The sequence below is a fragment of the Cebus imitator genome, unplaced genomic scaffold (assembly GCF_001604975.1).
Source record: "Cebus imitator isolate Cc_AM_T3 unplaced genomic scaffold, Cebus_imitator-1.0 Scaffold379, whole genome shotgun sequence".
In the NCBI taxonomy this organism is placed as follows: domain Eukaryota; kingdom Metazoa; phylum Chordata; class Mammalia; order Primates; family Cebidae; genus Cebus; species Cebus imitator.
Genome location: NW_016107694.1, coordinates 1,847,392 through 1,874,019, shown reverse-complemented (window position 1 = coordinate 1,874,019; position 26,628 = coordinate 1,847,392). Strand labels below are relative to the sequence as shown.

Here is a 26,628-nt window from a genome sequence, read left to right as displayed (position 1 = left end):
AGTAGAGACGGGGTTTCACCATGTTGACCAGGATGGTCTTGATCTCTTGACCTCGTGATCCACCCGCCTCGGCCTCCCAAAGTGCTGGGATTACAGGCTTGAGCCACCGTGCCCGGCCTCCGTCTCATTTCTTGACCAACGCCTCTGGTAGATTTGCAGCCAGTCTGTTGAAATAGTCACTTCATCTTGCTTGTGACATTATTTTTCTGTAAAGAGTTAGTGTTTTTAACTCAAAGATATTTTAGAATGAAGTACAGAGATTAGGTAAATCAAATTTAAATTATTAACACTTTTGTATTAAGTTCAAAAATAGCTTTTGTAATAATTGGGACAATCTATATATATTTGGTATTTAAGATATTTGTGACTGGACATGTTAGCTCATGCCTGTAAGCCCAGCATTTTGGGATGCGAGGCAGGCGGATCATCTGAGATCAGAAGTTCAAGACCAGCCTGGCCAACACGGCAAAATCCCATCTTTACTAAAAATACAAAACTTAGCCGGGCATGGTGGTGAGCACCTGTATTCCTGGCTACTGAGGAGGCTGAGGCAGGAGAATCACTTGAACCCGGAGGCAGAGTTTGCAGTGAGCTGAGATAGCACCATTGCTCTCCAGTCTGGGCAACAGAGCAAGACTCCATCTCCAAAAATAATAATAAATTTTAAAAATGTGTGCAAGCTTTAAAAATGTACTTTATTAAGATGCCTAACAGGTTAGCCTCCAACATCAATTTAAATGGGTAATTGAGTAATTAACTGTAGGTTCCTGATGTTAAGTCAAAAGGTATAAACTACATTGGGATGCATACTAGAACTTATGAATCACCATCTTTAGAAGTTTAATGTATTAGGTTTACTTGGAATGGTTTAGGTATATGGGAAGGTTTTTCCTGTTAGAAAAATTTGAAGGGTTTTAAAAAGAAAACGGAATATAGCAAGCTCATAAAAGCAAGGTACAATAGTTAAGGAAAGTTTATTAACTAAATTGAAACTAGAATTAGTTAATTAAGGGAGGTTGGTCCATTCAATGTGAGTTGAAGACATCAATCAAAGGCTCCCTTGAAAGTGACTGTTAAAATTTCTACATTTATAAGTAGACTAGGATTTATAAATGTATTCATTCAGCATATTTACTGGGTGTCTGCTATGTGGTAGGCACTATTCTGGGTGCTAGGAATACAGCAACGGACAAAACAAGGGCAAAAACGTATCATAATGGGGCCTGGATACATTAAACTTAAGAACTTTAGAGAAAACAAAAAACTAAGTTATTAAATTCTTTGCTTTAGTACATTAGACATTAATGATAAAACAAACTGGCCATAAATAGTCTCTTTATTGCACAGAATTTCTCCTAAGGGACACCAAAAACTCACATTGACAAGTGTCTCCATTCATTCTTTTATCACTAGTGCCTCGTTAATGTTTGACTATCAAAATCATGGGTAGCTTGAGTGTTGAATCTTCTCTATGTTCTGGAGTTTTTCACATCATTCCCAAAAAATCCGAGTTAACCAAGATTTTCTTCTTAAAATGCAAATCTCTCTATGGTTAAAGGCTAGGAGATATTTACAACTTCATGTAGTTCAATGAGATTATGTTTTCCCTAACACCTGGATTAAGGAATAAACTAATAGAGGAAAGAAAAACAAGTGACTTTGGAGATGAAAATATTTGTGCAGAAAAGGGAAATCTCTGGATTGGGAAAGTATTAAAGTACAAAGCTGGGATTCCTCAGGACAGTCGTGAGCTTGGGCAAACTGGGTGCCAGGTATAAAAAGAGTGGTGGAACAATGCAAAGAATTCTCAACCATTTCAAAAGCAGCTTCCACCCAGAAAAGACAGTCTCTTTTCCACTTTCCCAGGTGATTATGTCCTCTCAAAACCCGGAAGTCAAAATTACTTTGTTAAAAAGTTCCATTTGGGTAAATAAGGCTTCTGCAAAATGACCTGGAAACTCAATCACTGTGTCCACAGCAAAATGCATCTTAGTTCCAACAGTCCACTTGCAACCAGTCTTTTGAAACATGACCTATTTGTAAATTGACTATTGTGTTGATAACCAAAACATAAAAATCACACCCAGGGCAATCCCAGCAAAGTGTAGAGAACCAAAGCCCAGTAACGGCTTAAACTATAAGTTTGCTGGGCCAAGCCCAACACTCAGAATTCAAGGACTTTTGCAAACCATACCCATTTTTCAGCTGCCCTTATGCTAGCAGTTACAATTCACACTCTCCAAAAGTTCAGGCAATGCTGCTGACCCCTGCACCATCTCCTCCTCCACCAGCTGAACAACCCTAAGGACTGTAGCTAACTGTGCATGCCCCACTTCAATATTTAGGGATTAATCAGAGAGCAGGTAGACAATTCTGGGACAGAATTGTATAGTGGTTAACTCCTCAGGCCCTACAGTCTAAATGAACCAATTTTAAACCCTAACTACAATTCCCTGACTGGATGCCCACAGGTAGGTTACTTTAATTTTCTTCACCTTGGTTTCCTCATGTGTAAATGGGGATTATAATAATACCTACCTCTGAGGGGCTTAAATGAGATGACGCATGTAGAATAACATCATGCCTGATAGAGTGAGTGCTCACACTCATGCATGGGTTCCCTAATCCATGGCAAGTACAGAAAAATATTTGTATCTTCTGCCTCTAGTATGCCACACATGTAAAGAGTAATTACACTGACATCTTGGTTGACTTAAGTAACCACTTTCTTACCTCAACATTAAAGAAACTAAGAAATAATCCAATTTCGATTTGGGTTCTTGAAATGCTGGGATGAGAGACAGGCTTATAAACACTGGTCGAATAGCTGACAAGGATTTTGCTTTATTCTAGTGAATAAAAATGTCATGAAAAAGGAGTTATGGAAGAGTTATGAAGAAAAGTGTAATGTACTAAATTATAGATCTTAAAATCATCAGTTTGCGTTCAGATATTCAGTTCCATACTGGAACAAACTACCTCTGACAATAATTCCTTGAGAAAATGATTTTTCTAACTCGATCCATATAAACCAGGCTGAGTTATTAAGGAGAAAAATTAGTTTAATAGTATAGGATTTGATTGCGTATCATCCAGGAAAGGTGTCCTGTAAAAAACGTTTTGATTAGTAATTGACCTCTGGTAACTTTCGTGTTGTAAATACTTGTATTATATGAGGTAGACAGTTTAAAAAAAAAAACTCTCCATTAGACAGACTTAAAATTTTGTAATAATATTTAAGAAAATGATAACATTATGAAAAAATGAAATATCTGATTAATGCTTAACTTTGTACAACTCGAATATAAACTTTAAAAATATTAGAAATTATAACATTTGAGTGCATATAACGTTTTGTACATTAGGATGAATTGCATGCTGTCCTTTTCCTCTTTGCACTTTCAGTCACCTTAAATAAACAAATATATACAGCCCACACAGAACAACAGTGCATCCAAAGCAAATGTGCATTTTAAATTATTTCTCCTGGCCAAGCCTTTTTTTCACTTAGCATTTTATATTAGCATTTCTTATCATCCCCACCCTTTCTTTGACAGTTTGTAGTTCTCTGAACCAAACAAGCAACAGGTTTAGATGGAAGAGAGCAAAATCACTTAGGAAAAACTAAAGATTTTTTTTAAAGGTTGGTACAAATTCCATTGATTAAACAATTTTACAGTCAAAGATGAGGAGGAAGCTAACTCTTCCAAGGGCCTAGTCGTGGGCAATGTTTGAAAACAATACCGGTGCAGGCTGGGGTAAAGTTCATGTTTTTGACTATCTGGGAATGGGTATTTCAGTTACACTGTGCTCTCTCCAGCTTCCTCCCAAAAGACAAATTCCACCCCTGCCTCCTTTCTTACTGCCTGTTCCCCATCTCCCACCCCAAGCTCAATGTAACACTTGGCTCTTTTCACAGTTTCTCATTACTAAGTTTTAAAAACATTGCCTAACTGATAATTACAATCTGAAACAATTCTTTTGGGGGAGCCCTGGGCTATTGCTGGCTGGTAATCTCTCAGGAATGTCAAAGAGAGGGGAGGGAACTTAGAAACTTCAGAGACAGGGACTTGTGTCCCCTTTCATCCCTCCCTTCCCCACTCCTGGCTCCTGGCCTGTCCCTTGATCCCCATCCTCCCTGAGGCCCGCCATCTTCCCTCCTGAAGGGACTCATACTTCTTGGTTCCTATTCCCTCCTGTGTAGCTCTTACCTTAATTGTATTGTTCCCCGCTCCTGCCCATTTATTCGAACTGGGAAATCACCTTTCCATTAGAAGGGCATGTCTGAATTTTGGCAAATTCTGTATCAATGAAAATCGGAAAGGGCTTTTGGGTGGGCTACATGCAGCCTGGGCTAATGCACCTCGGCATCAGCCCCAGTCAGAAGGCAGGCCTTGTGGTTTCTCATTATCCTTCAGGGGGTTCCATTTGGACTAATTCTTGTCATTCCATCCATACCAGCTCCCCTTGCCCCCACCAGAAAATGCAACAAGGAAGGCAGCTACTTGGGCCCTCCAGAGTGAGATGAAGGTTGCCAGTTCCCAGTGCGGGAAGAGGCCAGAGCAGACCTGGTGAATTCACAGAGCACACAAACGGGTGAGAGGGCCATGCATGAGCCCACCTCTGTCAAAGCTCTTCTATAGGCAGGACCATTCCTGACTTTACTATTCCTTTTGCCAATTTCCCTATCGAACACTTTCTGTGTGGGAGGGCACAGGACATGGGCTATAACATGGCCAGAGACCCCACCTTCTTTACACAAGTAAAAATCAACCAAACCGAGATGCTGTCAACGGTGATTCTTCCTCCTACATTGTTTCCCTTTGTAAACTATTGTTTTTTCAATTCATGGAGCAGTTGAGAAACGGGTATGCATCTCGCCTCCCCTCCCCTTCTATCAAAACCTGTGAGACATACAAGGAAATCGAAAGCCACAGTCAGAGAGAGGAGGGGGGGGAGAGAGAGAGAGAGAGAGAGAGAACACACACAGAGAGAACAAAAGAAATCCTCCTTGGCTTGTTTTTCCAGGGTGGCCAGGCAAGGTGTGAAAATCCATATCTCCCTCTGGGCTGGCAGGAGGAAGGTTCTGGGAAGGCTGCTCTCCCTCCTCTCCCACCGGCTCTCACGTCCAGGCTGTTCCCTCACCCTCAGCCTCCCTCCGCGCCAGCTTTCTCCTGCGCCTCTCTGCAGCCAGGTCTCCCCTGCAAGACGGACCTTGGCCCGCCCTGGTCCCGGGCCGAGGCGGCGGGAAAGGCACCGCTACCTGCAGCCGCACGACTCTACCACCATGTCCTCGTACTGCTTGTAGACCACATTATTACCAGCGTCGATGTACAGGATGCTGATGGGAGTCAATTTGGTGGGCACGCAGCAGCTGGGCGGGGTGGAGCCGGGGTCCATGGAGTTCATCAGCGTCTGGATGATGGCATGGTTGGTGGGCTCCAGGTGCGAGCGCAGCGGGAAGTCGCATACACCCTCGCAGTGATAGGCCTCGTACTCCAGGGGCGCGATAATCCAATCGTCCCAGCCCAGCTCCTTGAAGTTCACGTGCAGAGGCTTCTTGCTGCAGCGCAGCCTGGACTTCTTGCCGTGCCGCTTGCCATGGCGGCTGGCGAAGGCCGTGCGCCGCCGCCGGCGGCCGGGCGAGGGCAGCCAAGGCCCGGCGTCCGGGGCGCCCGACGGTGGCGGCCACGACCCCTCAGCGGCAGTGCCGGGGCCCGCAGCCTCCGCCGAGCTCAGCTGCTCGCGCATCTCGGCGAACAGGTTCTTGCGCTCGGATCTGGTGAACACCACGAGCAGGGCGCGCTCCTGAGTGGACCGCACCCTCCGGCCGAAGCCCAGACTCCGCAGGTCCGGAGGTGGCGGTTGCTGGGGTCCCCGCGCGCGCGCCTCAGCCTCCCCAGCGGCCGGCTCGCCCCACGCGGCCCGCAGCTCCAAGCACAGTTGCTTCCAGGGCTGGTGGCGCAGGCCCTGCCACACGTCGAAGACTTCCCAGCCGGTCGGCGGCGCCCCCTGCGGGTCCAGGGTCCGCGCGTCCAGCAGCAGGGGCGACAGGCAACGGAAGAGCTGCACGTGGAGCGGCCCGGCTGGTGGCCCCCAGGGCGCTGAGGGCGCCTGGCGAAAGAGCCGCAGCTCCGCGCCCACCAGCTCTTCTTTGTCTGAGAGCATGGACACATCAAACAAATACTTCTGTCTCCGGAGAGGAGTGTGCGAGAGATCGTCTGCGAGATAAAAAATAATTACAGTCAGTTTCACTTAAGGGGGAGATCAGCCCGGTGCTCTTCAGCCGCCCCCGGGAGGAAAAGGGCGGGGAGTGGGGGCAGGCCGGCCGGGGAGTTCAGCTTGGCCGGCCCGGGGCCTGACCACCCCGGCTCCCCATCTGGCTGGTGCGTGGCGCGGGGAGGGGAGCGCGCCAGGGCAGGCCCCCTCCTCCGGGTCAGCTCCGGACTCTCAGGGCGGAAGTCAGTGGCTGCTGGCGAGGCGGCGTCGGCCTCCCGGGTTTCCCCCCAAGAGGCTTCATAACCGCTAATGTGCCCTTTGTGGTCTCGAGCCTGGGTCGCGCTTCCCCCAGACCTCCTCCAGGCTGGGCTGGCTGTTCTCGTTCACGTCTCAAATGTCACCTCCTCCAAGTGGCCATCCCAAGCACCCTGATCTAAAGTAGCCTCTTTGGGTGCCTATCACAGGACTGGCTTATCTTCCTGGTATTTAGGATTATCTACAGCTACCTTGTTGTTTATTTTTCTCTTCTTAGTAGTCTGCCTTTCTCAGCAATACTCTGCCCGCCTCCACCAGCCCAAAGGAGCTAGGTCGATGTCATTGTCCACCTTGCTCCCCTCAGTGCCTAGGGCTGTGCCTGACCTGGAGCACACGCCAGTCAGTTAAGTGGGAAACTCCCACGCCAGCGAGTCTTAATCTGGCTCACTAGAATCTCCTAGAGAACTGAAAAACTGCCAGGGCCAGGGCTTGACTCAGCCAATTGAATCAATATCTAAGGACAGAATTGGGCATGGGGTTTTTGTTTATTGTTTGCTTTTTTTTTTTTTTTTTTTTTTTTTTTATTTTTTTTTTTTTTTTTTTTTTTTTCTCCAAGAGTTTAGTGCAGTTCTAGTTTAGACCTACTAGTCTGGAGTAACATTGCTGCCCATCAGGCGGTTTTGGTGGGTCCAACACAGTGCAGGCAGAATGAGGAGCTGATGAGGGATTTATTTATTTACTCGCCAATCATTAAACAACAAACAAAAGAGCAATGAAGTTTCAGAAGTATTGGGAGCAGGGAGTGACAAATGAACAAAACATACACCTTGCATCTGTCCATTGAGAAGATCCTGCAGTCAATGAAAAATATATATATGCCTGGAAGGCAGAAAACCTCAGCCAGGGACAATTAGATGCACACACACACACACACACACACACACACACACACGGGGTGGGGAGAGAGGGAGAGAGAGACTTTCCAATCTCTCTTCCCACTCCCAATCTAAAATTCTCTTGCCTCGAAACTATTCCTGAAGATAAAAGGTTTAGTTATACATGAGAAAAAAAAATTGGGGACAGGTGAGGTAGGGGAGTGTAACAGGCTTTTAAAATCCAAGGCAAATTCTTCAGAACCAAGGCAAAACTGGACTTCTTTTTTGACACATTTGTACATGAAGCCAACTCCACTTCAATGTGCAAGGCGGAAAGCTAACCAGATTTTCCTGGGCTGCCTTCCCATAAAATATTTACAACCCAGCAAATACAAAAATCCCCAAAGCCCCCAGCCTTCCCCAGAAGCTAGTAAAGTTTGGGTCGATTTCAATAGTAAAAGTGTCACTGGGCTCTGCGTCCCACCCTCTCTACCAGTCCAGATGTAGCCCGGGGGCACTGGCTCTGGAGTCTCAGCCACACCCAGTTTGTACTCAGGGCTGACCGTAGGACTGGCTGCTTCACTCTTACACACAAGCCCCAACCTGAGATGAGTGTGGGAAGGGTTAGAGAGGTGAAAAGGGAAAAGCTGCTGCAGGCAGTTGATTTATGGAAGCCAAGACCTTCAAACCGACCAGGGTCACATTAAAATCAGGGGGAATTCAGCACACTTTCTTCTCCTTCAAAGAAACCTGTGTCTGACAATGCTCAGCCACCACCCAGATCTCTGGACCTACTGCCTTAGGCTTAGCTTTCTGCCTCTCTCCCCAAACTAGGGATGAGATGAGAGCAACAAATTTAAGGCACTTGCTGCACTAGCTAAATGTTATTAGGGCTAACATATTTCTAATCAATATCCACCTGCACAGAACAGTTCTGAAAGGTAATTACTCGTATTATTCCCATTTTACAGATGAGAAAACCAAGGATTGGAGAAATTAAGGTATTGCCAAAAGTCAGACCGCTAGGAAATGATGAGGCTGAGATCCATATTATGTCTATTTAATTCAGAGTTGGAGCATTTAGCCCTAAGCCCCATTGCCTCTCCACTGTAGTCCGGGTACTCGACTTTAAAAGTACCAGAAGTGGCCAGGGTATAAGAAAAGGAGAATAGAATACACATTATTTGCAGGGCTTGCTAGAAATAAAATCTAGGCCCCCTTGGGAAATCATTTCCATCTTTGCTTACATAACTCTTGAGATGGTTTGCCACTGGCTGGAGTGCATTAGGCAGGTGTAAAGAATTGATTTATTTATCTCTCATGCAATATAGGGGAATCAGCCTGCTTTTGTTTTTACTCTTAAAAAAGATGTGTGGGCTAATAAATGATTAATTTGCACAGCTGAGTTAAAACTGAGGCAAGCATCTGTAGAGAATGGTCTCTCACTGATTCTGCAGCCTTAGGATTTTGGATGATATTTCCAGCAAGACCAGCCCACCCCTACCCTTTCCAGGTTTCCCGGCAAGAATGCAAATCGGACTTCAGCTTCTTTTCTTCTCTTCCCACACCAGCTCCATCACAAACTTTAGGGGCCTCACCTGTGTGCATGTGGATGCCCCGCCCCCCAGCTCACAGCTTAAAGCTGTGCACAGTTTCACAGGTGCACACAACAGTGGTGTGATCTCCCTTTGGGAGGACTGAACAGATGAAGAAGCTGTCCAGACCCTGGAAGTGGGCTCAGGGATATTTGGGTAAGAATTCTGTGGCCCAGGTAGCTGGAGCTTGGTCTGGAATAGTGACTCTCAAAGCCACTAAATCTGCAGTGGTCTTTAAATCTGCATCATCAACATCACTTAGGCACTTGCTAGAAATGCAAATTCTCTCTGCCTCCAGAGGCTTGTGGTAGGGTCTAGAATCTGCATTTCTAGCAAGCTCCCAGACATGCTGATTCTGCTGGTCCAAGGAATCACTCTGATCTAAGTGGGGGTTGTCCTCTAGGTTCTTTGAATTCATCACTCAGTAGGGAAGAGCACCCACTCTACTGCTGGGCAGCATCTAAGGTGTTACACACCAGGACCACGTCACTTCTACCTCTCCCAGACCATTCCTACTCCCCAAAGCCACTCCCATTTTTTTATCCTTTCAACCACAAGTTCTCTCACTGGGTCTCCAGAACCTCTAACCCCTGAACAGAAGGTCCAAGAAGGTGGCTCCTCTGTGCAGCTACCCTGAACACCACATTCCCCACCTGTCTAAACCTGCATCACGGAAATAGCTCAGAGGAGGTATCCAACCTGGGGAATGAACACAACAACTTACACTGTTACCCTGAAGACACTTTGCCTGCTGCCTGCTGACCTGGCATCACAGAGCCTGGCTCAGCTGCCATAACCCATTTGTGGGCAAAATGCCAGCTTTTCATGCTCCCTTCCACAAGCCTCCTCTCCCATTAAGTCTTGTATAAATGAAGACTGATGTCATCAAATGATCTCTCTCCCAGGACTTTGACTAAAAAAAACATTCACTTGTCACTTCAAAATCTGCGGCACTTTCCCACATCTTGGAAGTGAAACCTATGCTTTGGGCCCTTAAATTGAAATTGACCAGCAATATATGGTGGGAGCTTTTTATTTCCCTTTTACTTTGCATCAACCTGGTTTGTTACAGCTGATTCACACTTCTGTTAACAACGTTTGCTGAATATTAGACATATAAACATTTCCAGTCACAATTGCTGGATTTGGGCTTATCTTCTTTCTCTGGCAGGTGGGGAGAGAAAGGACGGGGAAGAAAGAAAAATAAGAAGGAAGGAACAAACCGTGGCATATTAGAAGATACTCCTTCATAATGATCAAAAGGTTGGTAAAAGGCTAAAAGCACCTCAAACATATATTTCTGGTGTAGAATTTAGGAAAATTTTAAAAGGGGGGAGATGTTGGTCCAAGGGTACAAATTTTCAGTTAGGGTGAATATAAAGTAAAAAAGAAAATTTAATTAAAAAAAAAGAAAGAAAGCAAGAGAAGGAATGGTACCTATTTGCAAAGTAGGTACCATTGCACACATTTTAAATGAGAAAACTGGCTTAGAAAGGAGAAGGGCATCTGCCCACAGTCACAGTACGTGGCTGGAGGAGTGGCAAACTCCAGAGCAGAAAGGAAGGGCCAGACGCCCCCGGAACCTCACCCCCAGGAGGGCGGCATGAGGGAGGGCAGGACTCTGTGCACCTGCCTACTCCAGCCTGCCTGCTTCAGCCCCAGTGCCCTCTGCTGGGGGCTATGACCTTGCGCCAGCCTGTAGAGGGTTTCCAAAAACCAGAAATTTCCTTTGGTTGGAGGTGGGAAGGGCTCGGCATTGCATTTTCCCAAGACATCTCTGAGACATATACTCGGTTTGAGGTCCCTTTTGAGAGTCCTTGTTGGATTTTTTCACTCGCCTGTGTGTGCACCCGCGGCTCTAGCTCTCCGGACTTGCACGATTCTTGGCACCGCTGACTTTCAACTCCACGAGATTCCTCCGCGCGCATCTGGCTCGCATCTCTGAGTACGCAGTGACACTGGATAGCTATTGGCCAGGCGTCCTGCCACGCCTCCCAGCCAGGTCCTCCGGAGGCACAGGCCCCGCGACTGGACCAACGTTCAGAAACCCGAGAAGATAGTAGATGTTACCACCCCCAACCCACAAGCAGGAAGAATCACCCATCTTTGCAAGAGAAACTCTAGGCGCCCCCCACCCGCTCATTTTAGAGCCAGCTGCAGCATTGAGCGCTTGTGGCGCACCACCTTTGTGCTAGTCACGTGTTCAGAGTTTTGCTGGCCTCTCTCACTGAATCTTTACAGCGAACGTCTAAGGTCAGGCCTACTGTAATACTCATTTATAGATGAAGAAATTAAAGATCTAAAAGGTATCTTAACTTGCCCATTGTCTTGCAACTAGCAAGAAACAAGTGTTGAACCTCCTAATTCCAAGTGTTCTGACTCCAGTCCTGCAGCCATGCCACTCTACCAGGGTCCTGTTTGAGCAGGGAACCAAGAAATAGGACACTCCTTCATCATCAATGTAATCAACGTGGGCTGGGTTCCCCTAGGAATTTTTTTTCTTTTTTCTTTTCTTTACTACAAAGAAGACCTCCAAGCTCAAAATTCATGAGTGGGCTTGGAGTCATTTTCTCACCTAGATCTCTCACCTTCAGCGTTGCACTGAGGGGGCAAAGTCCATCATGTTGGAAATAGAGCCAGGTATACTGGGTGAACAGAAACGAGCCACCAGCCACTCCCCCTGGAGTGTGAAAGGCTTTAAGGAGAATCTGTGTGCCAACTATGTACCTTCCCCCTGGAATACAGTGATCTCCTGGGCAACTCCCTGAGGAAATACTCATCCTGAGTCAGGCCTCTGTTGAGATCTGAGCTTTATGAGCTGCTGATGCATTGCTAGCATTCTTACTGATATGTGGCTTCTTGAAGCAATCCGTACAACTCACCCTTTCCAGGGTGCTCTTTCTTAACCCCAGTACTCATGCCTGACCCCTCAGCATAATAATCATAAGAGCAAGTAGTGGTGTGGCACTAAATCTGTGCTAAGCATGATCTAAATTCTTAACTTGCAATGACTCATTTAATCCTCAAAATCACCTCTGAAAAAGCCATCATTCTAAACTAAAACAGACAGGTTGAGTAACTGCCTCAAGAGAGTAAGCAGTAGAGTGGGCAGTCTGGCCCCAGCATCTGTGCCACCACCCGAGACATCCCAACCCTGATCTCCGTGCCTTGTAGAAACCCTGAGAAACTCTTCCATGCTGCCCATTCCTGGAGGGAGGGCATCAATCCCTGGCCGGCAAGAGTCACTCACTTCAGCAGAACTGCAGCAGTCATTTTTTTCAGCAGAAGAAATGTCAGTGATTGGATTTGTGAAAGAGAATTTAGGAGAAAATTTAACAGGGCTACGGAGGGGTACAAATGAGATAAGGTGTAAGAAAGACTTCTGAAAACAAATATCAGTCACCTCTGATGATGTGGAATGAGCATAGGAATTTAGAGTCTAAGACACATACATTTGAGTCCTGGTCTGTGACTTAGTGGCTGGGTAACCTTGGGTAGACTGGGTCACATAATCTCTCCCAGCCTCATATGCTTCATCTATAAAATGAGAGAACCACCTCTACCTTGTAAGATCATTGTAAAGGTCAGAGTCAAAGTACCCTGGGATATGCATGGCACGTAGAAACATTCAATGAATGCAGCCAATGTTTCTATAACTACTTACATCTTGGTAGGAGAAGGTGCACCTGTCCTCCTCTTGACTTCCTTTGAAATCCAGTTCTCTGGACTTCAGTCCTTGTGGTCCACTTCTCTCCACAAGATTCCAGAAGTGAGTGGAGGAAAGGTGCTAGGAAGCATAGAGGGAAAGAAAGATGAAGATGCTTCCAGTTCCTGCTTATCTGAAGTCAAGTGAAGGGCAAGGCTCATGGGGGCTGCAGCCTCACCTCATTATCCTGAACCTTCTCAGTCCTGTGAGGCCATATCACCACTGCTGTCCCTCCCACAATGCCAGGTGAACAGACGACCTCCACCCCAGCCACATCAAGGATCTGGCCCTTCTTTCAGGTTTCCTCTTCTGCAGGGGTCAAGGCCAGTGACAGCCCTTGTGCTAATCCAAATGACTCCCTGGCTGGCAGTGCAGCCCTGAGAGGCCTGAGGATTTGTTTCTTTCCCCTCTTTGGTGTCCTTTTGCAAGGGCACGATCTGACCACAGGGCTAGTCCGGGGTGGGAATAAGGAGGCAGAAGTTACCGATGTTCACCGTGCAAATGGCTGGACACATGTTGATGGGTAGGGCTGCAATGACGGACCCCTTGGGCTGCAGCTTGAGGCCAGGCCTGCGGTGCCTGTCACTTTCAAAGGTCCTGTCCGCAGGTCTGCCTTCAGTATGGGTTCCTTCCCGTCACACTCTCACCAGTCCAGCTGCTCTCAAGTCTCTTGGCTTCCCCAGTGCCCTCCGCAGCAGCTTGCCCTGTATTTCTCCTTCCGACGACCAGAGGGCTCCAAGGCGAGTCTTCCACAGAGTCTTGGAGAGGCTTTTTCACTCTCTCCCTCAAGCCTCCAGACCCACGCCCTTCTCTTTGTAAGGGGCCTGGGCCTGGTAGACTCGAAAAGTTAAGTGGGTCTGGTGGCCTGCCTGAATCCCTCGGAGAAATCCTAGTATCGGCACCGCAAGCTCCGGCTCAAGGTGAGGCAAATGAATGAGGGTGGAGAGAAAGAAAAGAAAGGGAATCCTGGAATCTCACCCAACTGAAAACAGCTTCGCACCCCTCACTTTGGGGCCTCAGCACAGCCTTTAATGGCCTTAACTGTAAGCCCAGGATGCTCGTTTCTGGCCAGCAGTGCTGGCTGGGGAGCAGCACTCCCCCGCGAATGCTGCACACTCCATCAGGAGCTCCAAGGTGCTTTCGGGAAACTCCTTTCGTCTCTAGAGGATTCATTTACAAAGTAGTTTTCCTGAACCAGTGACCCTGACGGCTGCGTGCTCTCTTGAGGGGCCAGAGAGACAAAGCTGAGATCAAGGACAGTTCACTGTGCTTCTCTCTTTTCAACGGGGTCCCATTCTGGGCTCCAGACCACAGCGGCTCAAATCTTAATTTGACATCTCCACCGCAGATGAAACCCAAACCAAAGCTCTCCTACTGTTTCCGAGCTCCCTCCCCATCTCACTGCAGTGCGCTCGCAGCACGCCCTTCCCCTGGGGCCCGGGACCTGGTGGGTTTGCTGGGGGCCGCCTTCCCTGCACTGACAACCAGGGATGCACCAGGTCCTCCAGGAAGGTTAGGGGAGCGGAAAGGGAGAAATCCTGAAGCTGCCCTCGGAGCTGGAATGTGATTGGGCCTCTTGGCTTCAGTTTGGAGATCAAAAGTAGAAGGAAGGGTGTTCATTTGATGTGGCTTCCCCTCCCTGACCAGTTCTGAGGTTGCAGGTGGGGGCGAGCGTTCAAAGTGGCTTGTAGTCGAGGGCAACATATTGGACTTAAGTGTTCAGGGGTCCTGCGCAGGAGAAACCGCTGTGCTGTGTGTGCTCTTTAAGGTGCTGGGCCGGGTGCACCCTTAGAGGAATGGAGAGCCGCAATCTCTGTCTGAGGCGTTCATTTTGGCCTGACTTTCGAAACAATTCAGCAAAATGAGATTCGTGGGCCCTGGTCTATTCTTAGTCAATTTCCCTCCGCACCTAGTGTCGGAGCGGCAGTGGGCTGGGAAGCGGAGTAGGAGCTAGAGAAATACGCCTGGAAGCCAGGTTTGCAAAGCAGACGCGCGGATTCCCCTGGCCTCCTACGTTATTCGGAGATGCCCGCCGCCCCCTACTACAGCCAAATCCCGGCGCTGCCCCTGTTCCCGCCCTCTGCCCCTCTCCGCAGGCTAAACCAGTTTGGGCTAGAGGCCCGCCCCACGTCTGTTTCACGCCCACTCTCGGGTCCCTAAGCCGTGCCCCGCCCCCAGGCGCCAGGTCCACTAGCGCCGCAGCGCGGACTTCCCTAGGAAAGTTGTCCAGCGCCGCTCGCCCCCTCCAAGCTCTTGCGGCCCCTCACCCCAGGTGGACCCAACCTTAAGTCCCCAGCAATGCTAATGGACTGTCTTAGAAGGCACAGAACAGCAACCCTGCAACCCATTAGTCCAAGGAGGACCTGTTTAATTCCTGTAAACAGGAGATACTATTTAACCGACTTTGAGCTTAAAGATAAACAGCCAGGGGTTGGGATGGGGGATGGAAGGATGTCAAGCAACGGAGTGGCACAATGAATCCACATTCCGGCATTCCACACCTCGAGGGCTCGGCTCGATTCAGTCCCCTGGTCCAAAGAGCGTCGTTTGACCCGGGTTATTCAATACCCGAGGGGTTATCGAACTAATGCCTTTCCTTTTACGTAAAAGCCCCCAAGGATTATTGCTGATTTTCTCTGGGTCTTTTGGTGCACGCAGTAGTCCTAGCAGGAAACAAGTTATCCTACTGCCCTATTTCTATCATACCATCTTCCTCCCCACCTCTCCATCTCATTCCCTTCTTTCTTCTCCCCCACCGCTCCAGAAAGACGTCACCACTTTCGAGGAGATTTGCAAGAACTCCAAGGACTCCAGCTAAGAAAAAACATGTAGTGTTAGGGCCTCCGATGCAGTGCCCTGCGTTCTGCGGGGGTCCAGGTGACAGGCATCCTCTCTGGTCGGAAAGAGGAGCTTTCGGCCGGGCGTGGTGGTTTACACCTACAATCCCAGAACTTTGGGAGGCCGAGGCGGGCGGATCACGAGGACAGGAGTTCGAGACCAGCCTGGCCAGCATGGTGAAACCCCGTCTCTACTAAAAATTAAAAAAAAATACAAGATACAAAATACAAAAAATACCAAAAAAATAATTCGCTGGGCATCGTGGTGCGCGCCTATAATCACAGCTATTCGGGATGCTGAGAATCACTTGAACCCAGGAGGTGAAGGTTGCAGTGAGCCGAGATCGCCCCACTACACTCCAGCCTGGGCAACAGAGGGAGACTCTGTCTCAAAAAAAAAAAAAAAAGAGGAGCTTTCAAGTCCTGATTCTGTTGTGGGGTGGGGAGGGCGGGGAAGAGGGATTCGCAAGGCCTTTGGTGATCTGTGGCCTGGGTGACTTTTTTCTTTTAATGCGCAGAAACCACAGGATGTTTGAGCACGTTGTTAGATTCTCCCCCCACCACCACCACCCCCACCGGCAAATCCACCGCGCAAACTCCCAGAGGCCCAAGAGCCTCCTGCGTTGGGGAAAACGCTGCATCCGTCTCAGATTAGCCTCCTTTGCCAAGAAAACTCGCCAAGAATCCCTGCCCAACCTGCACTCTCGCGGTAGAACATACTAGGTGGTCTTTCTTTCTCTCTTTTTTAAATCTTCTTGCTTTTCCCTGTAAGGCAGACCTTAAGGCCTTAAGGATTGAAACTATAATAACATGTTTAACAGCAAGTCAGTGGCCAAGAGTTTGCTCTGTGGCCTTAAACATGCCTTAGCTATTCGAACAAGAAGAGCAGAACAACTTCTAGTTTAAAGTTTCTTTCCCTTACCCCCGGGCTTTTTGCAGGACCTTCCAGTTCACCTGACTGGAGGAGGATTCTGAACCTGGACAGTGGCGCAAACTCCGTACCCGCGCTTCTGCAGGCGCGCCCCCACACGCACACCCCACCTTGAACGCTTAGCAAGCCTTTTCCGAGGCTGTTCCCTTTTTCCGGGGAAATAAAGCCTAGATTGGAACCTTCTGCCCAGCTTCCTCATTTGGCCGTCTGGTCTGCATTAGTGTTTTTATAAGGGACTCAAACAAATCGAATACAAGGTCACCAAATAATTAACAGTTGTGAATTCCCTCCGTCCCCATTAAAATACTTCCCTGCTTATATTTCATTTTCGGTTTGCCAACGACAACAGGGTACCCGCAAAAGCACTGCCGAATTGATTACACCACTCTGCGGCCCAGGTCCACCCAGAAACCCGCTGTTTTGCATAACATGAGGTACCAGATGAACTTCAATCCCGCGGGAACTGTGCAACTCTCTGAATGCCCTCCCCGCAGCCGGGCTATTCCCAGAATGGCTCCGCTCTGCCCCTTGATAGTCAAGACTCAGAAGGTGAACGGAGAAGTCAACAATTAGTGGCAAACTGTCCTGAGAGTTATTTCTAGTGCACCAAGTTCTTCAAGGATATTCCCATCTCGTTTTGGTTTTTATCTGTTCCATATTGCCTCCTTTTTGAGAGTGTTATTACAACAAGAAAAAAGTAAGGTATATTCTGATTTCAAAGTCCTCTGGAAACCTAACTCACAGCAATAGTCTTAGACTTATTTTGGTTCTCTCATTCTTGAGAGTTTTTTTTCTTCTTGTTGGAATTACGTGGCACTTTTCACTACATAAAGTCTGAGTCTCTCTCCCCTCTCTCTCCTGTCTCTCTCTCTCTCTCTCTCTCTCTCTATCTCTCTTCCCCCCTCCCTCCCTCCCCTGTATCTCTCAGACCTGTTGAATTCAGAGAACTAATTGTCTGCCGTTCCCAGGCCCCAGGGCTGGGGGTCCAGGCCCCCAGTACTAGTGGCCTTTTAATGAGTTATTTCATGAGCAAATTGTATTTCCACCATATCCAACCTTATCCATTCTCATTCCAAGATGGCACCAAAACACATATACACACACTTTCTCATCTTTATGGATCCAACATCATTTCTAAAGCACAATATAAGAGTATTTTTAAAAAACAGGGATAATGTGATTAAAATAAGAACAGGAGGAAGCAAAACACACCAAAATTCAGATCCTCGCATCTAGTTACACTCACACTCCCAACTGGTTAGTGACTACAGACAAATATTAGACAGGGCATTGGGGGGGAAATCGTTCCTTTTTTTTTTTTTTTTTTTTTTTTTTTTTTTTTTTTTATTTTTTTTTTTTTTTTTTTTTTTTTTTTTTTTTTGACTTCTTCTTGTAACCATCCATTAGAAACCACCTCACCCCTTAAATTATCTATACAGTGCCTGTAGTTAAACTTGCAGGGTCTGGAATCTTATATAAGCCCCACCTCTCACTAGCTGTGTGACCTCGAGCAGCTTGTTTAACTTCTCTGTCTTCTTCACCTGTAAAACGTGTGATGATAGCGTTTTTCTTGGAAGAGGTTGTGATAACTAAGCAAGATAATTAATGTAACAAATTTTAGTGCAATACTTGGTACACAGTAAATTTTGAATAGATCGTGGTTACTATTATTACTCCTAGGTGTCTGGAGAGCATACTGAAAGAAGGAACCTTTTTTTTTTCTTTTTTTTTTTTTTTTTTTAATTAGCAATAAGTTCTCCTGGAGGATAGGGAGAAGTGGCCCAGGATGGAGTTGTTCAGAAATTGCTTTCTTTATAAACCTGAAGCGCCCAACATTCACTTGGGCAGAGTTTATGCCTGCCCTCCCACTCTCAACCACAGATTTCAGGTGTAACTTTGGGGTTTCCGGGGTAAGGAAGGCTTTTTACAGACACTGTACACTAGCAAGTCGCTCTCGCCTCCTGGACTGGCTTCGGGGCTCCTTTCCTTTTCTTCGCTCCTCCCCTTGTGGGACCCCCGGCTCCTTCAAGCCAAGCCAACCCCACTCGACGGCGATTTAAACCTCCCTTAGGCGAGGCGCCAAGTTAGCGCGGCTGGCCCAGCTCTAGGCCGGCCGCCGCTCTTTCCTCCTCTTCAGGCCGTCCACGCGTTGGGGGAGGGGACCTTAGGGGGTTTGGCGCGGTTAAGAGCCCCACGTGAGAGGGGCGGAAGTCCTCGCCAGGAGCCGGGGATGCGCGGCTGGCGGGTCCCTTCCATCACGGGAGACGAGACACCGTTTGATGTGTTATGACATGAACCCTCAATTAGATCGCTGAGTTGAAACACTCCAATCAGGGGCCCGATGCTAAGCAAGCCCCGGAAGGTCCAGCCCGAGGTCACCGCCGGTGACACATCAAATCAAAATCAGTGAGAGGGAAAGTGAGGCTTTCCCTTTATCAAGCTGAGGCTGCAGCCAGCAACGCACCCCCTCCTCTGCGCACCCCTCCCGCCCGCGGCTCCGCACTCCTACACCCCCGAGCGGCGGGCGACAAGCCGCATCGCCTTCCCAGTCAACGAACTGCCTTTCTTCGCATTTTCTGGGAACCTGGAGACGCAGAGGAGACCGCGACTTTGAAGCTGCCGTCCGGGCGGTCATTCCGCGTCTCCTCCCGCTGTGGACCGCTCCAATCCCCAGCCCTCGATGGCATTACCGGGTTGTAACCGGACTTGTGGATTTCGGTCCTGCTAGTCTGGACGCCTTGGCTCGAGGACAGAGGCCTCCCTAGCCTGGGTGCATATGCAATTCCTCCTCTATCTCCGGGATCCCAGGGCTCAAAGCGCAGTGCCCAGGGAGGAGGCGGCAGGGCAAACAAACTAGGGTAAAGTGAGTTCCCGTCTACGCCGGATTTGGGGGCCTCCAAGACGTCCCCCTAACCCTTGTCTGAATGCCACAGGTTTCCGTAGACACCTTCGAACACCCCTCAGAGTCTTTTGGTCCTGTGCCAAATTCACGGGGCGCAGCGAACCAGTTAGGGTGCCCACTTGGGGGAGGGGTGGGGATTCTTGCCACTTCATTCCAGGGCAAAGAAAATGCGCGCCCAACCGCCGGCCAGCCTAGGCCTCTGGGATTTCTTCTCTTGAAGAAGGCCCTCTTGAACAGTCTTCTCTGAGGTTCCTTAGCCTCCTTCCGGAGTGTGGTAGAGAAGGTCACGATTAACAGAGGACTTGGAGGTAGAAAAACAACTGTAGCAGGGAGTTCAGCGTGCGGAGGGTTGGGGAGCTGCAGGGGCAGCGCGGAGGCCAGGGACTCAGTTGCACTACTACGAAGAAGCCACGTGTCTTTGCAAAGGTGGCTTTAGTAGTCCTAAAATCATCATAAAATACCCGGCGTTAATTTGCCCTCTGGACCTTTCAGCAGCTCATGAACCTCGCTGACCTCGGGCTGCAGCCCGAACCCAGCGTGGGCAGGACTCTCGTGCAGGGAGCGCGACTAAGAGAGGCGGGGGCTGGAGCCGCGGAAGAGCCCGGGGGCGGGGGCGGGGGAGCGTTAGCCCACTCTAAAAAGCTTAGGGGAAGTGCTAGCACCCAGGGTAGCAGTGGCTGAAGCAGCTTCCGAACCACTAACTCCAGCGCTGCAAGGTTCCTGGGCAACCCCACTTAGCTGGGAACAGGTCAAAGTCGTGGAGCTAAGTCTAGGGAGGATGGTGGAGTGGATAACTACCTAAATCTCTTTCATCCCCTCCTTTTCTTCTCATCTCCTTCCTTTTCCTTCTCTTTTCCTTTTCCTCGCCACCTTTCCTGTCTCCTTCCACGTTATTGTCTCCCTCCTTTAGGAGCTGAGTTGCCGATGCCTGTGGATCCCTCCCAAATTTCTGGGACCAGAGGTAATGCAAGGCTTTCATGAGGGCACTGGCCACGCCGCGGATCAACGCCGGTGGCAAGAAGGGGGCGCAAGGGTTTCCGCAGACACCGACACACGCACGCGCTTTCACAGAGGGTACCAGGGATCCTCCCCGACCCCCACCAGCCCTCGAGAATACCGCTGAGAGAGAAGCGTTGCCTGGCTAAGAAAGGTGGATGGGCACACCCATGTACCTTTGTGTATTAAGTACCCACAACCCCCAAACTTAGCCGATCCTGCCCGGGCCCGCCCAGCTGCTGCTGCCGCATCTGCAGAAACCACTCGGGTTGAGGCCTCGGAGCAGCCGGGAGCGCGACGCTGGAGCAAAAAAGCCGAAGAGCGCAGGGCTCCAGCCCGGCTGACCATCCCAGCACCCAGCGCTGGGACCAACCGAGAACCTGTGCGGTGTCAGGACCAAGGGGCTGCCCGACGCCTCTCGCGGACTACCTCCTCAGACGGTGGAACTCGCTAGTGCTGGCTTTTCCCAGGTCTTTCCAAGGCTCACTCATGCCCTGGATCTGCCCCAGCAGCTGAGGCTTTGGACTGCGAACCCAGTACCCCTAGACACCGGTTCCATCAGTTCCCGCCCCATCCCCTCTCCAACCGAGTTCATCCGCCTACTGCCTCTCGTCCTCCACGTTTCCCTCACCAGCCACCAGACAAGCGGCAACCACGCCGCTTTCTGCAAAAGAGGAAGAAGGAAAGAAGAGAGAGAGAAAGAAAGGGGGGAAAAAGGAAGGGAGGATTACAGACTGGAATAGAATCTGCAGCCGCATTCAGAAACTTACTCGAGATTGAGAAAAACAATTTAAGAAAAGTAAAGGGGAAGTGTCCAAAGTGGGAAGGGAATTCACAAATGCAGCCTCCCCGGCTGGAGTAGCACCCTGGCTGCGGAGCTCCAGCGGGAGGGGTGTCGGTGTCTTCTTTGCCACTTACCTAGTCCCCTGTCTACAAAGCTGGTGATCGTATTAGCCGACTTGGAAGACTGGAAAAAGCTGGCATTGATACCTAGCTTCTCTGCGATGGAGTAAGTCTTGTAGATTGACAGCATGTACTCGTGGGGCACCACGCGCGGACCCCTGCTTGGAGGCTCCTGCGCCCAGGGCTGCTGAGCCTGGGGCTTGTCCTGAGGTCGCGGCTGTGGCTTCTGGCCCTCCCGGCCCGCGTCTCTCTCGCGCGGCGCCCGCGGCATCTTCCCTTCCTTGCGGCTCCGCATGCCCTTGGAGCCCAGCTCGGCGGACGACGAGGAGGATGAGATGGAAGCCTGCTGGAAACCGGGCAAATCCCACAGAAAACTGATGAGGAAGACGGCCGAGAGCAGGACCCTTGGAATATCCATGGCGGGCAAGTGGCTGCGTCTTCCCAAGAGGCGGTGGCGGCTGCGCAGGACGCGCGGGGCACGGAGCGGCTGGACAGCGGCCGGGGCCCGGCTCCTCCGGCGGACTCGGAGTGCGAGGAGCCGGGTCCCAGCCACACAAACCCCGGCCCCGCCACGCCCCCTCCCGCCCCTCGCCGGGAGGGGAGGAGAGGGGAGGGGGGGTAGAGGAGGGGTGGGGAGGGTGGGAGGAGAGCCGGGCGGTGCGGGACGGAGGTGTGGGGGAGAGGGGCCGCGGTGCGCCGGTGTGGCAGGAAGACGCAGCGCCCCCGCGGGACGCGCGCGGGGTTGCTGGGCGGTGAGTGCGGCGCGGGCCCCAAGCGCTGACCGGGGGAAGGCGGGCGCGGCCGGCCAGTGGCCGGGGAGCAAAGGCCGGCGGGCCGCGCCAGGGTGCCCCTCGAACTCCTGGAGGCGCGGTCCCTCCGCAGCGCGGCCCGGGCTCTCGGTCCTTGCCAGCTGCCTCCGCTTTCCTGGGAGCGAGCGGCCCGGGAGGAGCGAGGCGGCGACGGCGCCCCCCAGGGACGGCTCAGAGCAGGCGCCTGTGCTGCAGGCTGCGCGCTGCCTCGAGGCGGTGGTACCTTCCCTTCTCGGCCCCAACTGCCAGGCCGGCCGTTCGCGCCCCTCAGGGGCCAGCCCCGAGCCAGAAAAGCCTCGCCGTGGGCCAGGCGCAGGGACCGGCTCGGAACAGCCCCATTTTCTCGGTGGGGTATCGCTCTCCACAAAGACAGGCGCCTATTCCCGACCCTCGAGGTCAGGCAAAGGCCACGAGCCTTTAGAGTTTGGATCGAGGCTAGAAGCTGCTGCGCTCCCCTGCAGGCCCCAGCCTCTCCTCTCGCAGTCCTCAACCTCTTCTGACGCTGACTTTAGCGGCTCCACTTCTCCTTCGTCTGCTCCCGGGCTCCTCTCCCTCTCGCGGCCTGTCCCCCGCCTCCACTGCGTCCCCATTTTCCCTCTCTTCTTTCCCTCCCGCCTGCAGGACTTCCTCCTTCCCCAAGTTCCTTCTGCATTCCAATCCCTCTTTCCCCAGCCTGCTTTTCTTCTCACACTGCCCTCCCATCTCACACTGCCATCCCACCCTCTCTCTTCCCGGCCTCCCCCTCCCCTTCCAGTGGACCCCTCCCTTTGCAGCTCTACCCCAATCTGTTTCTCTTCAGCCCAGCCTCGCCCCATCACGAGTTTCCTTTATCTGTCCCCAGATTCCCGTGCCTGTCTTCCCCGCCCACTGCCTCGCTCATTCCCGGGCCTGCACGCTGAAAGACAAGGCGGCGTAGCGCTGCTTCTGTCTCCCACAGCGCTCTGCGCTGGACTGCTATGGACGGAAGAGTTTCCCTGAGCATCGATTGGGTGCTCAGGCACCAACCATAAAGCATCCTCCTTAAATCTTACCAACAACTTTGTGAGACTGGTGTTACTATTTTCACTTTCATGGATGGAAAAAAATAAAACCAAGACTCAACGGAGATAAGTGACTTTTCCAAGGCCACTCTGTCAGGATATGCAGCAAGGGACAGAATCCCAAGCCCAAGATTCTTCCCACTGGGAAGTCATTCCTGGCCCAACATCTCTATTTCATTCAGTTCTTGCTTTTTTTTTTTTTCTCTTTATGGTTTCACTTGATCTCAGGTGGCTTCTTCCTCCTCCATGCTACTCTCTGTGTGTGTTCCCAGTCTCTCTAATCTCCTCCCTCTCACTTTCTTCCCCCTTCTTCCTTTTGCTTTTTCATCACCTCTTCTGTCCTGCAGGGACCACTCACAGGACAGCCTCCATGGGGAGGGAGTTTTCTGCCCTGCTCCCCTCAGTCCTTTAACTTCCTTAAGGATACCCCTCCACCCTGGACACTGGCCTCCTCCAGGTAATGGCAAGCATCCACAGAGAACTTGGTGGCGGTCATGGTTTGAAGCCCTTTACCGATATTATTTTACTCAATCTTCACAGCAATTCTGAAATAAGTGATGTATTATCCCTATTTTACAGATAGGGAAACTGAGGCCCAGGGTCACACAGCTCCAGAGTATGGGCTCTTAACCACTGACCTACTGAGCTTGGCAACTCTCCCCTTGGTCTCCATGGATCCCCCTTCTGGCCCTATCCCAATTCTACTTATATCCCCTAGTTTTGGTTTCATGGTTGTCAAGTTGTGAGAACTTATACTTGAAGGTGCTTTTACTATAATATTTTCTTCCTTCCTCTCTCTTTGCTTTAAAATGGCTTATTATTATTACAATAAAATAAAAGGAGATGAAACTAAAAGAAGAAATTATTTCTCAGATTTTTGCCACTACAACAAATCCAAATGTTTTTGCCTTTTGGGTTCCCTTCCCCTCCTTTATTTGTTATGCTCATATCCTTTTCATATTAATGCAATCCAGGGATAGATATTATGTTGGATTCCTCCCCTGTCACTTAACATTTTACAACCAAGTCCACTGCCTTCAGCGTCTCTCCATGTCCCCCGCCTATCTCTACAGGTCCTCACTGCCCCTCTACTGGCCTGCACATGCCATCTCTGCAAAACCACAGACTCAAAACTCCTCATTTCTCATTTGCAGAAGCAACATCTCCCCTCTGCCTACCTGTCACCTGTGGGATGCAAGTGGTCTTCCTTGGCCTGCCCTGTGTCTTGCTCTGTGTCTGCCTCTCAAGTGTCATCCAGGAAAGCGTCCTCCTTGTGGTCTATTTCCATCCCTTCCCTCAGGGAAATGAACACTTGTGGTTTGAGTTTTCCGTATTTTCATTTCTATCAGTGTGGTGTCCGGTTAGTTAACACTGATTCAAAGTTTCAGACCCTCCATCCAATCAGTACTTTATGTTTCTTGCCTGCAGAGGCAGCTCTATGTGTTCTCTCTTCATTTTGCCCACAGCAATTATTATCTGCTACAAGTTATCAGTAAACAGGAAACAAAGTAATGAGCCTATTGCTGTGGTTTAGGACCTCTCAGCATGCTAGATGGAGTCTCATGGAACAGTAAATGACAGTGAAACAGGGACCACAAATGCTGTGGTCTGTTGTCCTTCAGGATTCCCCTGGGGCTGACATTACCTTCCCTCATTGCTATCAGCCCCAGGTCTTTGCAAGAAAAGTTCTGGCTAGTCTTTGCCTGAAAGGGCTGCAGCAATCATTCACAGGTGAGGAAACAGAGGTGCAGACAAACTCAGTGGACAGAACTAGAGGTTTTAAACTAGTCAGAAATATAACTAGGATTAGGAGCCAAGACATTCTGACTCCTAAGCCAATGCTTCTCCTATATTAAATATACATATATATATATATATATATATATATATATATATATATATTTCAAATATCATGACAACGACTTACAGTAATAGGTAGTGTCTGATCCCTTCCTCTCCAGTGGGTATATTTCAGATAGTTTCAGATAGGAATCTGCTCCAATGTTGAGGCCACACCAAAGCCTTTGCACTCATGCTCTCCTAGTCTCTCTCTCTCTCTCTCTCTCTCTCTCTCTGTGTGTGTGTGTGTGTGTGTGTGTGTGTGTGTGTGTGTGTGTGTGTGAAAAATAAAGATACAGAGCGCAAACTACAAGTCCAAATCTCTGCTTTTAGATCTTCAGGAAACATTTTGAGTCTTTGACATAGCGCTATAGAATTTAAATATTTTCGGTCTAATCTTAGATATTCCAGTAATGCCTTAAGCAGTTTTATCTGTGAAAAATATTAAAAAGGTAAAAGTTTCTTGAGATGAACTGAGAAGGTCTGATGTGGGTTCCTTTAGCAGCCTGACCGTGGCATTCGTGCAGCGGTTAGATTTTTCAACAGCAAACAGATGGAAAGACACACGACTGTGCAGCATGGTATCTCCTGCCCCCCTGTGGACGCCGCGGGAATTACCTGCGGAGAACCAAAGCAGAACTGGACAGGAGCACATGCTTACTTTCAAATTTGAGCAAGGGATAGTGGCATCTATTAACATAATTTTAAGAAATCAGAGAGTCATGCCTAAGATATGTGTATCATTTGGCAACAAAACATCCGTAAATGAGAGCTCTGCCCACCCGGAGATACAGGACCAAAAGCAAATAGAGTTGTCCTGTTATTATCTCAAATCGGTGCTGTTATTAATTTAAAATTATTATTTTACATTAATCTAGGGAGAGAAGATTCTCTTCAATAAAAGATTTTATATTTTGTTTTATTTTTCATTCGGGTGTCACTCCAAAGACAACTGTGAAGTAACCATTCTTTTTTTTGAGATGGAGTCTTGCCTTGTCGCCCAGGCGGCCCAATGGCATGATCTCGGCTCACTGCAACCTCCGCCTCCTGGGTTCAAGCGATTCTCCTGCCTCAGCCTCCTAAGTAGCTGGGATTACAGGCGCCCGCCACCACACCTAGCTAATTTTTGTATTTTTAGTAGAGACGGGGGTTTCACCATGTTAGCCAGGCTGGTCTCGAACGACTGACCTTGTGATCCACGCACCTCGGCCTCCCAAAGTGCTCAAGACTACAGGCGTGAGCCACTGCGCCCAGCCGAAGTAACCATTCTTCAAGGGGCTCTGAAAATACGCCCTAGGAACATGCCTTAGCACCTGAAATTTTGCAAAAATGAAGTCGCTTTTTAAGACCCCAGTTGAAATACAAACATTATCTAGTAGGATCCCCATTTGTATTTTACTACCACTATTAGATTATTCCAAATAAGATAATAACCCAATAAGATTAGCTAGCTGACACCTATTTGGTCTAAAATAATAAGACTTAAGACTGGTAGATTTTGATTACAAGAAGACAGAAAGGACTGGGTTTTTAATTCTGTCCTTTTGCATTCCTAGAGCCTCTGGCAAGAAGAATAAAGAGGAAATCTTATTCTTCAATCAGGTGCACCTCAAGTTACCCACACTTGCTTCAGTCTGAGCAGTCCTGCTCTTATCTGTTTTTTACATCCTCATAAAACTTCACCTGCAAAAAGGTCCCTCAAAAAAAAAAAAAAAAAAAAA

At 49.3% G+C, this 26,628-nt stretch overlaps 1 protein-coding gene across 1 annotated transcript; it reads right to left on the bottom strand.

Annotated features, from left to right (window-relative positions):
- Nucleotides 1-3,044: 3,044 nt before the first annotated feature.
- On the bottom strand, nucleotides 3,045-21,745 carry GDF6 (growth differentiation factor 6). The gene is made up of 2 exons (XM_017507589.2): nucleotides 21,235-21,745; nucleotides 3,045-6,221 (listed from the first exon to the last, which is right to left on the bottom strand). The coding sequence occupies exons 1-2, from the start codon at nucleotides 21,635-21,637 to the stop codon at nucleotides 5,260-5,262; spliced, it is 1,365 nt and encodes a 454-aa protein (XP_017363078.1). The 5' UTR covers nucleotides 21,638-21,745; the 3' UTR covers nucleotides 3,045-5,259.
- Between the last annotated feature and the right edge of the window lie 4,883 nt (nucleotides 21,746-26,628).